At 39.9% G+C, this 13,019-nt stretch overlaps 1 protein-coding gene across 4 annotated transcripts in view; it reads right to left on the reverse strand.

Moving 5' to 3' along the window:
* MYOF (myoferlin) overlaps nt 1-13,019 on the reverse strand; it is a 114,589-nt gene that overhangs the window by 37,279 nt on the left and 64,291 nt on the right. For all 4 annotated transcript variants that reach the window (XM_019555883.1, XM_019555881.1, XM_019555882.1 and 1 more), the window contains 6 exons: nt 10,420-10,534; nt 9,960-10,065; nt 8,326-8,465; nt 7,834-8,007; nt 4,416-4,527; nt 1,851-1,928 (listed from right to left, as the gene is read on the reverse strand). In XM_019555883.1, the coding sequence (XP_019411428.1) occupies nt 1,851-1,928; nt 4,416-4,527; nt 7,834-8,007; nt 8,326-8,465; nt 9,960-10,065; nt 10,420-10,534 (725 nt within the window). The remainder of the gene's footprint in view (nt 1-1,850; nt 1,929-4,415; nt 4,528-7,833; nt 8,008-8,325; nt 8,466-9,959; nt 10,066-10,419; nt 10,535-13,019) is intronic.

Consider the following 13,019-nt stretch of genomic DNA (forward strand, 5'->3'; position numbering starts at 1 on the left):
TTTGTGCACATGTGGTTATGTGTGAGTGCATGTCTGGCTCTCTCTTTTCTCTCCTTTTTTTCTTTCTCTTTCCCTCTTTTTCTCTCCCTCTTTTTCCCTTCTTTCTTTCTTTCTTCTCTCTCTCTCTCTCATTGCAACGTGCTTGACTACAAGGAATATGCAACAACAAAAGTAGTATATAAAGTTTGATTTATTGTCACTGGGTTTAGACTTTTTAGAAAACCTGGAATTTACTGTAAAAAAAATAGAATAAAGAAAGGCAACTTTTATGATTATTAACTATCTTAATATGCAGCATGTCCTGCCATGTACCAGCCCCCCCCTTTTGTTTTTCAGCCATTCCTGCACTGTAGCACCTTACAAGGTAGACATTGTGGCTTTTTTGGCACTCTGGCCATAAAATGTTGCCTACCCGTGATATAACGATTCAAATATCTTATGAAACTGGAAATTAGTCTGAAATCTAAAATGTAATATTGGCCATACTAACCTCCTTTTAAACTTACATATATGTACTCTCTACCTAAGGTTTTCCATGAAGCCTCTTTTAATAAACAATTCCATGGACACATAAATAATACAAAAGATTGTCTAGTTCTGACTAGTTCCTGACCAATAAATTCTACCAGGCGGTTGGATAGATCAAGCTTTGGTCTCAAACATGCTTATTTATGGCAGCCCCTTCCTCTTGTGAAACAGAGCTAAATAATTAAAGTGTTCTAGCCCTACTATTAGTCAGACCTTTAAATCACTGGATTCTCAGAAGAAGGTAGCTTATGATGGATATTAATGTTTCCTGTACAAATTGCATTTATCAAGTGCTAGAGGCTATTTTAAAGGTTATCATTAGGTCAGCTTCAACAGCCTCTAGCTAGGTATCTAATCAGAGTTACCCATACTTTGTTTAACTCCTCCATAGTTATTTCTATAAGAAAGTGCAAGTTCAGGTGCTCCAGTTCGCATGTTTCTGCATGTGAGGTATGCAAATCTCAACAATAGTTCAAACAGCAATACTGCCTAGTGAGTGGTGACATCACCTGTATTCCTTTTGTATAGTTAAATAGTAATGAATACCTCAGTACAAATAATCAAAATTGATGTTTAATAACAGCATACATAGGAACTGCAATTCCCTTATAAGTCAAACTTAGTATTAATGTAAGAGAAAACATTTGATATGGACAGGAAATTGTCACATGAAGCTGCCATTGCAGGCTGGTGAAAGAAACATTAGAAACAGCCATAGCCATAAAGGATGTTATCACCCAGAAGAGTTCCAGTCATGAAATAGCACAGCTTTTGCACTACCACTCTGGGATCTCAGGCAGAGAGTATTTGGCTGAGGGTGGCTGTCCAGGAGGTGTTTGTGAATCTGTGCATTCCCCAAGTACACTGGCTGCCCCACCTTATTGGCTAGTACTATACATTAGGGGTGTGTGAAATGGGCCGTATTCGATTTGGATTCGGATTCAACCCAAATCGGGAGACAGTGATTTGATTTGTTGATTCAGATCACTGTCCCGATTTGATTCAGCTGAATCTGAATCTGAAGATGCTGATGTGGAGAATCAGCAATTTGGCCATAGACACAGCTTTAAATGTTTTTTCTACATACCTCGACCGAATCAGCAACCAAAGCTTCACATAGCCCTACTAAGCATTTAAGACTGTGTTGGCCAACTCGGATCCCTCCAAAGCAGAATTTCAACCACAGGGTCCTAACAACAGGTAAATCAACCTATTCTATAACTGAATCAAACTATACAAGCACAGTGCACTAGACAAGCACTGGGGTTTTACACAAGGGAAAACAGTAATATTACTGCAGTATTAACAGTATTTTTCCATACCTGAAAAACTGTCTTTGTCTAAAGCGATGAGATTTCTTGCCTGATACACATAGCAGCGAAGGTGGTAACTATACACTCCTAAATAAAATAAATAGAGAGTTCAAATGTACTAGCAAGAATGATACAGGTGTAATTTCTTTAATTAAGCTATTTTCTGTAAATAAAAATGCTTTCAAACAGATTCTTAACCAAAACATAAACAACTGTAGCAACTATTAACTTGATGCTTTATTGCAAATGTATCAATACACAAGTGTGAGCAGGATAATACCAGCATAGGGAAGCTGCTATAACAATACTGCAGGAAGTAGTTCAAGATACCTAATATAGGGGCTATTCAGCCTGTGTCACATGCCAGATTCTAGAGACATGTTTAATAAAGTCCTAACAAATTACTCTGCTTGAAAGTAATCTGATGTAATCTTTCATGAGTCTCTCTTTAATTGTATCAAATTATTGGTCAGGACCATTCGATCCTGATACTTAAGACATTCTGTCTAGACTATTCTTTCTGATTATAAAAGCAGAAGTAGCATTGGAAACTACACAATTCACCTGAAGTTATTTCTGAATACATTTTTGATTATTTTTCATTTCTCATTGGGTAGTACAGTTTATTATATTATTTTAGGACAAAGTCTGATTCTAATTATTTTATTGCAAGTTTTGCCATTACTTCTAAAGGGAACAGGAGCTTTCTTAAACTTTCTTAAACTTTTTAAAACCTATTAAAATAATTTAAAATAACAAAAGTTTTCTAAAAAATAATTTCCTTAGCTCAACCTCTAAAGACTGGTGGTCAATATACACAGAAGTGTGACTTCTGTTCTTTTGTTTTGCTTTTTATGTTAGCTGTTAAATCCTGTTTGAAGCCCAAAAGGCAATTAAGCAATCTGCAGTCCAAAGCTATGGTTTCCTTCACTGACAGCTTCTGAAGCGTAAGTTAGTGACAAGAGAGATAATTTCTCATTTTCTACTCCTACTGGGTTACAGCAGAATGTGGCAAAGTGCTCTTAGATTTACTTGTCCATAATTAAAAGGAAGGCAGAAGAGAAGACTAGGGGGCACAAGCAGAGTGTAATAAGAGTTTGTGTTCAAGCAGGAAGAGACAGACTGGGAAAAAAGAAGGTTTGGGTTTCTATCTGGATTAGTTTTAAATTAAGGTTTGAGGTTACTACTGAAGCTCAAAATACAGCCTTTTGTCTTCAGATTAAACAATGCCAAATTAAGTTGGATGCTCTTATTTGGCTGTCAATGAAACATGCATTTAGCTCCTTTTAGCAGGATAAAATAGCATGTGATAGCAAAATATGTTCCATCTCAGGCAGCTGATGGTACCTAAGCCAGATTTGAGGTGTAACCAACACTTTAAGTACCTATGTCCAAGATCTAAATCCCCAAAATGCCTGCTCAGCTACCTCTTAGCCCTAAGTTTTGGGGTAAATGTTTCATAAGGGCCTAAAGAACTGTTTCTAGGTATTCATAGTAGTGACTCAATCTTGACTGTGCTGAGCAACTTGATACCTACTTTAAACCAAGGCATCATCAAGAGCTACAATTTAGAAATTCCTCTGTAAATTTTAAATATTCAGTGGACATCAGCTCAGTAGGGCTCTCCATTGAATGGGAGCTGTAGATTCAAATTCTCTCAGGCACAAGAGGGAATGCAGGCCAGATCTCTTATATCCTGAGTGATCTTTAATTAGTAGGCATGGGATAGAAGGAGACCAGTTCTCCCACCTTCTCTGGATGCATTTTAAACAAAAAAGTTTTGGTACTTAACTCCAGGAGACAGTTCAGGTCTCTGAATCCCAATTTGAGAGAAATGCTACTTCCAACCCAAAATGAAGCCTCCAAGTCCCTAAAAGGGGTGGGATTTAACACACCTTTCTTCAGTGTATGGTAACTTTAGTTCTCGATTCAATGAGGCTTTTCTGAATCCCAATTGGAGGGATACAGTTCTCCTCATGCAGTGTTTAGGGAGTCTAGGCAGCTCATTTCAGTGCTGTAAATTCCATTCAGTTGCTCCAAACACAAAAAGAGGCATGTCACACTCAGCAGTTACCCATTGTGTACTTAGCCTTTTAAAGTTACAATCACGAGGAACTAGAAATGACTCAGCCTTTATGGTGTAATCCTCCTTGTTACTCTTGGTCCTGGAAACCTAAATACTTATATTGATTTTTGTGTTAGTAGAATTTGTCTTTCAATAGACAAGTATCCTAACCAGTATTATGCAATACTTGTTACACAGTTGCCACTCTAGGTCCCAATGAGTGATTAGTCCACTATTATGTTAGGAGCTGGACAAACATATGGTGGTTACATTATACAAACTCCCCCAAAGGATTTATATCATGGATAGTGACCATATACAAAAAGTGGAAGAAACAAGCAAAATGCTGGGTATTGATGGAATAGGATGATATGACAGCATGAACATGTTTTCATGTTGACTAGTTGTGTGTATAGCAAGGCACATCACTCCACTACTGATTATCACCAGTCACTAATGCATCAGCATCAGAGAAGAAGTGCCTAAGGAGAGAACTGTTAAAAACTTACTATCAAAGGTGCAGGAAACAATTGGAGTGTTGGCCCCAAATACCCTGGTGGCACTGTCTTTGGCCCTGTCTGAACTCCTTCCTTCTCCATCTTCAGTACTTGTGTCTGCCCCCTAAAATTATGAACAAAACCAAATTGAGTGAATATTTACATAAGCACACCACACCTGACCTTTGCATTAGTGGATTTTTTTTTAATATACAGCGGGCTTTGCTCATTCATGCTCAGATGAGGACAGGTGAAAATTACATACCTATGAACAAATGGGGCCTCCCATACCCCACAGGCAAAGACCTTTTTCATTTAGGAGCATACAGAACCATAGAAAACGATGGTGGGAGGGACCTTAGGAAGTCATCTAGTCCAACGTCCTGCTCAAAGCAGGACCAGCCACAGCTAGATAATTCCAGCCAGGGCTTTGTCAAACTGGGCCTCAAAAACTTCCAAGGGTGGACATTCCACCACCTCTCTGGGTAACTTGTTCCAGTGCTTCACCATCCTCCTAGTGAGAAAGTTTTTCCTAATATCCAAACTAAACCTCCCTTGCTGCAACTTGAGACCATTCTCCTTGTTCTGTCATCTGTCATCACTTAGAACAGTCTAGCTCCATCCTCTTTGGAACCACCCTGCAGGTAGTTAAGGTTGCTACCAAAGCCCCTCTTTGCCTTTTCTTCTCCAAACTAAATAAACCCAGTTCCCTCAGCTTCTCCTCATAAGTCATGTATCCCAGGCCCCAAACCATTTTTGTTGCCCCCTGCTGGACTCTCTCAAACTTGTCCACATCCTTTCTATAGCGGGGGCCCCAAAATTGGACACAGTACTCCAGATGTGGCCTCAGCAGTGTAAAACAGAACAGAATAATTACTTCCTTTGATCTGCTGGCAATGCTTCCATTAATGCAGCTGTTAGCCTTCTTGGAAATAAGGATACACTGCTAACTCATATCCAGCTTATTGTCCAGTGTAACCCTCCTGTCCTTTTCTGTAGAGGTGCTGCGTAGCCAGTCAGTTCCCAAGCTGTAGCAGTGCATTGGATTCTTCCATCCTAAGTGCAGGACTTTGCACTTGTCCCTGTAAAACCTCAGATTTCTTTGGCTCAATCCTCCAATTTGTCTAGGTCACTCTGAATCCTATCCCCACTCTTCAATGTATCTACTATACCCCCCAGCTTTCTGTCATTCATGAACTTGCTGAGGGTGCAATCCATCCCATTTTCCAGATCATTAATGAAGATATTGAATGAAACTGGCCCAAGGACTGACCCTTGGGGCACTCCACTTGATAATGGCTGCCAGCTAGACATTGAGCCATTGATTACTACCCACTGAGCCTGACAAGCCAGCCAACTTTCTATCAGTCAGTTCATCCAACCCGTACTTCCTCAAATTGCTTGCAAGAATGCTGTGGGAGGTGGTATCAAAAGCCTTGCTAAAGTCAAGGTATACTATGTCCATTGCTTTCTCCACTTCCACAGAACCAGTTATCTCATCACAGAAGGCAATCAGGTTTGTCAGGCATGACTTGTGCTTGGTGTATCCATGCTGACAGTGCCCTCGGTGAATCCATCCAATCACCTTCTTCTCTTCCAAGTGCTTAAAAATGGATTATTTGAGGATCTGCTCCATGATTTTTCCAGGGACTAAGGTCAGACTAACTGATCTGTAGTTCTCTGGATCCTCCTTCTTCCCTTTTTTAAAGATGGGCATTATATTTGCCCTTTTCCAGTCATCCAGGACAACCCCAATTGCCACGAGTTTTCAAAGATAATAGCCAGCAGCTCTGTGACCACATCAGCCAACTCACTCAGTATCCTCAGATGCATTACATCTGGCCCCATGGACTTGTACACATCCAGCTTTTCTAACTAGTCCCTAGCCTGTTCTTTTACTAGTGAGGGCTTCTAAGGTCCTCCCCAGATTGTGCTGCGCAGTGCAGTAGTGTGGGAGCTGACCTTGCCTGTGAAGACTGAGGTAAAAAAGGCATTGAGTAGATCAGCCTTTTTAATATCATCTGTTACTAAGTTGCCTCCCCCATTCAGTAGGGGATCCACACTTTCCCTGATCTTCCCCTTGTTGCTAACATACTTGTAGAAACCCTTCTCGTTACCCTTCATGTCCCTTGCTAGCTGCAACTCCAATTGTACTTTGGCCTTTCTGACTTCATCCCTGCATGCCTGAGCAATATTCCTATACTCCTCCCAAGTTTTTTGTCCAAGCTACTACTTGTTTTCCTTTTTGTGTTTAAGCTCACTGAAGAGTTCTCTGCTAAGCCAAGCTGGTCGCTTGCTACATTTGCTATTCTTCTTGCACATCAGGATGGTTTGTTCCCGTGCCTCAGTAAGGTTTCCTTAAAATCTGTATGTATCTGTACCTGTATCTTTATGCAGTAACTGAAGCACAATATACAGATCAACTTTGGACATTTCCTCCTGCTGGTCAGCACTGCCCGTTCCTAGGGATACACTGGCCACCTACAGTAGCAGAGGGTACAGGTACTCTACACTGCCCAGCTGCTGGTAGGGAACCATTCCATTGCTGGGAGCTCTACCGCCCAAGTTACAGTGACAAAATCCACAATATATATAACATTCAAGATAGGGTAATCTTAACAGAGATTTTTCTAAACTCCATGGAAATCTGGACCAAGGAATGTGGAGAAAAGAAAATTGATATATTGACCTGGATGCCTGTTGGTATTTTTTATCCTGTGGTGTAAAACAAGAATATAGAACCAATTTCACTGGGGGAGGGGGATGGGGCACAGAATTTCTCTAATATGATACCAGCACCTATTCAGTGTTCAATAGCTTAGTAAAATGTGCATAATACTATATGTCTTATACTACTCCCTCCCATAATACTCCATTGTATATACAAGCTTTTCCATTAAAGATTATTTTCTTTAATGCATCTTTGGAGTATTTAAATCCTAATAATCTACTAGTGGTAACCAAAATGTCCTTTCTATTATCTCAGATACTGTACTAGTCCTCTAGAAGTTCTATCACCTAGACATAAAGATAGCCAAAAGAGGCAACTATTTCAATAACTGTCCATGCCTACTGCTGCCACAATTACTTTTTATACATTTGAGTTATACCCTTGATCAGCATTATTATAACCACAATATACTCTTCACTTTACTTTGACAGCAACATAGCTCACGTCTTAAATCAGCCACCTGTTGCTACATCTCATAAAATGGACTAACAGAAAATGATTCTAAGAGTCAAACAATACAAACGTTAGGTGGGTAGCTAACTGATTATGATTCCTTTATGGCCCTAAAAGCTCTGAAATATGGAGAATTACATTGCAATTCAATGATTAAAGGAATAAAATGTGTCATAAAGTTGCTTTTGTATTTAGGTTGAACTTAAATATTCCACTTTAAAACTATTTTTCTATTTTGATACTTACAAGAGCACCTTCAAGTCTGAAGATAGCTGCTGAACCATGAGTCTCTGAAGGAGCCATTTTTCTCCTCCAACGTCTACGACGGAAAGTATCAGAACTGCGTTGTTTCCAATGAAATTTCCAGCCAATCAAAGATGCATATTCCCATCCTTCTTGATCTTCATAGGACACCGCTTCCTACAAAACAATTGGAAATATAAGCCCTTTATACGATGCCTCTACATAAAAAGTCTGCAATTGTTATTGCAGAAATAATCCACCTTTTCTACAATGATAACTAAACATTAATCTACAACAGAAAATGGAAACTGAATATCTAAAACAAGGAAAGGTAATTTTAAATTCTTCTTCAGGTTTATAACAGGATGTTGTTCTACACAGAGCATACTTATAAGCATCCATACTATTTGCTTAACAAAAGAATACATCTCTAAAACCTTTTTATTACATTAAGAAATAAAACCTTTGACAATCGTTCCCAGCAGCTCAGCTTACCCTTGCTGCTGCTGCTTGGTTTGGATCCTTCTTGCGTTTTCGCACTAGTCTTCGCCGTCTGTGAGTGTGATACATTTTTTCAGCAGCAACCCATGACTTTGGCTTACTGTCTGGAGGAATAGTAATTCCATATTCCCATCCTAAAACAGGAATTATAATTAGAATCTTTCAGAGGAACAGAGAAGCTTGGGGAATCCAAGTTATAGCAACTGTATAGAAGGTGACATTGCACTGGATAAAAAATGAACTCAAAAGAAGCTTAATTCATCACTGTCAACCCTAAACACAGGTCAGTCCCTCCCCCCCAATCCTGTCTAAAATGTTAGGACATTACACTGCAATACATTTTGTGTCCTTTTTATTTCTTTCTGATTTTTTGAGATGCTAGAGTGAATTGGAAGCACTTTTCCATGCTTTCTCCATAACTGAGGACTAGAAACATGCTTTTTAGAAAAGCTGACTCTCTCCTGTACTCATATGACCCAGGAACTTGCTTTTTCAGTAAAAGACCAATTATTGTAAAACTCTCCATGAACTAGCTAGAAATGGAAAAGCTGTTATTTGTATGATGGCTGTATGACTTTGGAATTTAACTGCCAGATTTCTAGGGCCCAGACTTTCATGTAGTCTGATTTTCTTTCATGAAAAGCATTGTGGACGTATGCCTTGAGTTTCAGATAGTAATACTTTTTTAAAAATTCCAGGTAACAAACAGCTGTTTAACATTATTGAAATCTAAGATTTCTTATTCCACCTATTTTGTAAGTAGCCCACTAAGAATGCTGATACTGTAATGAGTAAAAGCAGGGTAAAAAGAAATAGATGTAAATGCATGTAGGGCCTTCTGGATATGTGTATCTTGAGAGCGTAGTCAGACCCTCTTATTTCAAGCCATGACTTCCCCAGGGGAAAACAGTCAACTGGTATTTTATATGTTTTATATTTTAAAGATGAATGGGAACTTTGCTTTAGTTGTGATTTCAGGATCATGCTTTTGGAGTGGAAGCTGATATGTTGTCCTTTAAGACTACTGCACTCTCTGTTACTCAAAGTGACACCCTCAAATTATGTAGCTTTCAGGCAAACCTTCAAAAAATGAAAAATAAATACACCTACATTTCTAGTTGGAAATGGGAATATTAGTGTGATTTTACTGGATACAATAACACACACACAAAGTCTTCTAAGCACTGTATTTTACTCAATAACAACCTCCATCACCATCATCATCATCTGATGCTGGTGTCCAGAGGCCCCCTCACATGATCAAGACCTCACTGTGCTTAGTGCTTTACAAACATCCAAGAAGATTGGTTCCTGCTCCAAAGAAATTGCAATCTACTTAAAATATAAGAGTTAGAAGCTTGTTGTTTAGCGTTGGATTCTAAAACCGAGGGCCCCAAATCATACTACAGTTCTTAAAAACTCTCTAAAAATCTCTACCCACAAATATTAGATCAGTCTAGAAGTAAGAATAATTATCAACAAATATTTATTAACTTGCTCCCTGTTATTTATATTTCAAAATTCTGTAGTGAGACAAAAAAGTCAGTGGAAAGTTTTGGAACACATTTTTTTTAACATACTGTGAACAGTTAGTTCCAATAATCTGTCTATAAAGAGACAAGCTTTACCGTTCTCATCCACTGCTCGATTTAAATCAGGTGCCCAGCCATCATCTTCCCAGATCCATCCAGGGGGACAGGTTAATTCACGAGGTGATGCAGCTTTTTCTCCATTCTTTCAAATAGAAAAAAAGCAAAGATTATGATGTCTTCAAATACACAACATTTGAGCCACAATATAACCCATATTGCAAGGCTAGAGAGGAAGTTGATGCAATAGTTCACACCATCATCTTTGCTTTCAGATCAGGAAGAAGCTAATTTTTTTGTGATATATACTTAGCACAGTTCAGTCATAAATTATGCTTTGGAATGATTATATTTTGCTGAAGTCAACATTCAGTTTTAGACATTTCAAAAACCCTTGAGGCAGGAAACTGGGAAAATTAGAAGTAAAAATTACTGACGGCACTTGTTCTCTCAATAATACATTTATCAAATGAAAAGTATTAATTTGTAAGAGTCTTACCACATCTGTGTAACGCTCTTCAGGTGGTTTCCATTCTCCTCCCGGGTAGCGACTCTCATTTTCATACACTTCATCAGTGAATTCAGTGTGACCAGCATCAGCTTCGGTCAGCAAGCTGTGAAATTCAAAGTGTTACTAAACATTTTAATTAAATATGGTCACTAAAAATAGAAGCATTATCTAGTATATGCAGTGCAGTGGCATACATACATACATAGAAAAACACTGTCCCCTACTGGACAGAAATCAAAACTACTCATCTATGTGCCAGAAGTCCTCTTTTGCTAACAGATTAAGTTTCTCCTCCAGGTGTAGTATAAGTAGGAGTCAATGCATGTAGACACCAAAGATTTGACTTCTATTACGCTACAGCTGAAGGTTCCAAATACCTAAGGTGCTCAAGACAGGCCTACCTGTATCAGATTTACTTTTCCAAAATTTCTTACTACCACTGCTTCTTGAACAGCTCACTTAGTGGCAGCAACTATGGAAATATTGAAAACATTAACAGAGAGAAAAAGCAACTGAGTGTCTGTGCTTTAACCAGTGTGATATCAAGACCTATTCTGAACACCTGAACACTAAAAAAGTATGTATTTAAGTATATAAAATACTGATGTATATCATAAACATATATGCAATTAAAACAAGTATCTTTGGTCACATGGTGTTTTTCTTTTGTGCTTACTGCTAGCCTACAGGCAATCAATTATAATGTATATTAAAGGTATATTTCAAGTCTATTTTGTCCATTTTATATTGCAGTGTGTATATAGCTGGGGCATTGTTATAGTTGCAAGAGTGAACAGCTATAAAATAAAAAATCCTAGAATGTCTTTGAAGATTATGCATGAATCACAGAAAACTATACAATTACATAGGATAAAGAGGTTGAGACAACTAAATGGGCCACCAACTGATTCTTTTGTCATCTCTGAGTATTTTATTTTTAAATTGTCAACTCAAGACTGGAAAGGTTATTGTCATATCAGACAAACTACACTTCACTAAATTTCATTCTCTGTTTGTTTAATAAGGCATTAGAAAATATTACAGGGGTGTAGGTTGTAGCTGTGTTGGTCTAAGGACATAGGCAGAGAAGGTTCTTTGGGTGAATCTGAGATCTTAAATAGTTGGAGAACAATTTTTAAGCAAGCTTTCGGGTTCAAAAACCCTTTGTCAGGCTGAGGAAGTTTCTGCAGTTGATGTGTGCTCTTCCTGGATGGAATGAAAAGTAAAGAAGCCAGAGGCTGGTCTGGTATGCATACAAGACAGGTAGTCAGTGAAAACGTAGATTGAGGAGTCAATGGGTGAGAGACAGGCTGGGTGGTGGGGAAAGAAGGGGGATGAATATTGGAGAAGCACCTGGGAAGTCAGCTGTCAGGCAGGTTACAATGTGTCATAAATCCATGTCTATATTTAGTCCATGATTTTTAGTATCCAGGAGGCTGATGAAGTGGAGTTCATAGGCTCGTCTCTGGGAAGTGTTTTGTAAGTTTCCTTTGAGGATCAGGACTGAGATTGGAGAGAGAGTAGTTTTCTTATGAGAAATGTGGTCCCACAGGTAATTGGGTATTTCTGTCTTTGATAGATTTCCAGCGTGCGTCCGTTCTGGTGCGCAGTTGTTGTTTGGTCTCTCCTATGTATTTTCCATCTGGGCATTTGGTGCACTGGATGAGATATATTACATTTTTGGAGGTGCAGCTGTAAGATCCAGGAATGCTGATGGCTCTGTTGTGGACTGTAGTGATTGTGGGGGTGGTGGAGATGTGTTTTGCATTTCTTGTCATGGCATGGTCTGGACCAATTTGGTGTGTTCTGGGCCTGAGGAAGTCTGCTCCTGGTAATGAGGTTGGCGAGGTTCAGTGCTTGTTTTGAAAGCTAGGATGGGTGGCTCTGGCAGACTTCTTCTCTCCAATCTCTCAGTCCTGATCCTCAAAGGAAACTTACATAACACTTCCCAGAGACGAGCCTATGCACTCCACTTCATCAACCTCCTGGATACTAAAAATCATGGACTAAATACAGACATTGGAGTTATGACACATTATAACCTGCCTGACAGCTGACTTCCCAGGTACTTCTCCATTATTCATCCCCCTTCTCTCCACCCCACCACCCAGCCTGTCTCTCACCCATTGACTCCTCAATCTACATTTTCATTGACTGCCTGTCTTGGATGCATAGCAGCCTAGCCTCTGGTTTTTTTACTTTTCACACCAGCAGCCGCAGAGCACCCTGCAGAGCCCCCTGCCGACCCCCAGCACAGCCGGAGGTAGGTGGGCTCGTGGTGGGAAGGGGTTAACTCCTCGCTCCCTGGGAGGAGGCGGCTGCGTGGAGCTGGGCCGGGTCAAGCCCCCGCCCAGGCCCCTACTTGGCCCAGCCCCCCAGGGAGCCACGGGACCAGAGCCACGTGAACAGGCTGCGTAAACAGGTGCTCGAGTTAGCGCGGAGTTTGCGCAGGAGAGGGCAAACCCCCCAGAGTAGTCAGTCTCAGCCGTAGCCAGCCTATCAGAGGCATGACGCGGATGGGCACACGCCGCACCCCGAGGGTCCCCTCAGGCTCTGCGGCCCCCGCATTGGGCACCTCAGAGATGGCC

This window comes from Crocodylus porosus, unplaced genomic scaffold (genome assembly GCF_001723895.1).
Source record: "Crocodylus porosus isolate Cpor-Errol unplaced genomic scaffold, CroPor_comp1, whole genome shotgun sequence".
Lineage (NCBI taxonomy): Eukaryota > Metazoa > Chordata > Crocodylia > Crocodylidae > Crocodylus > Crocodylus porosus.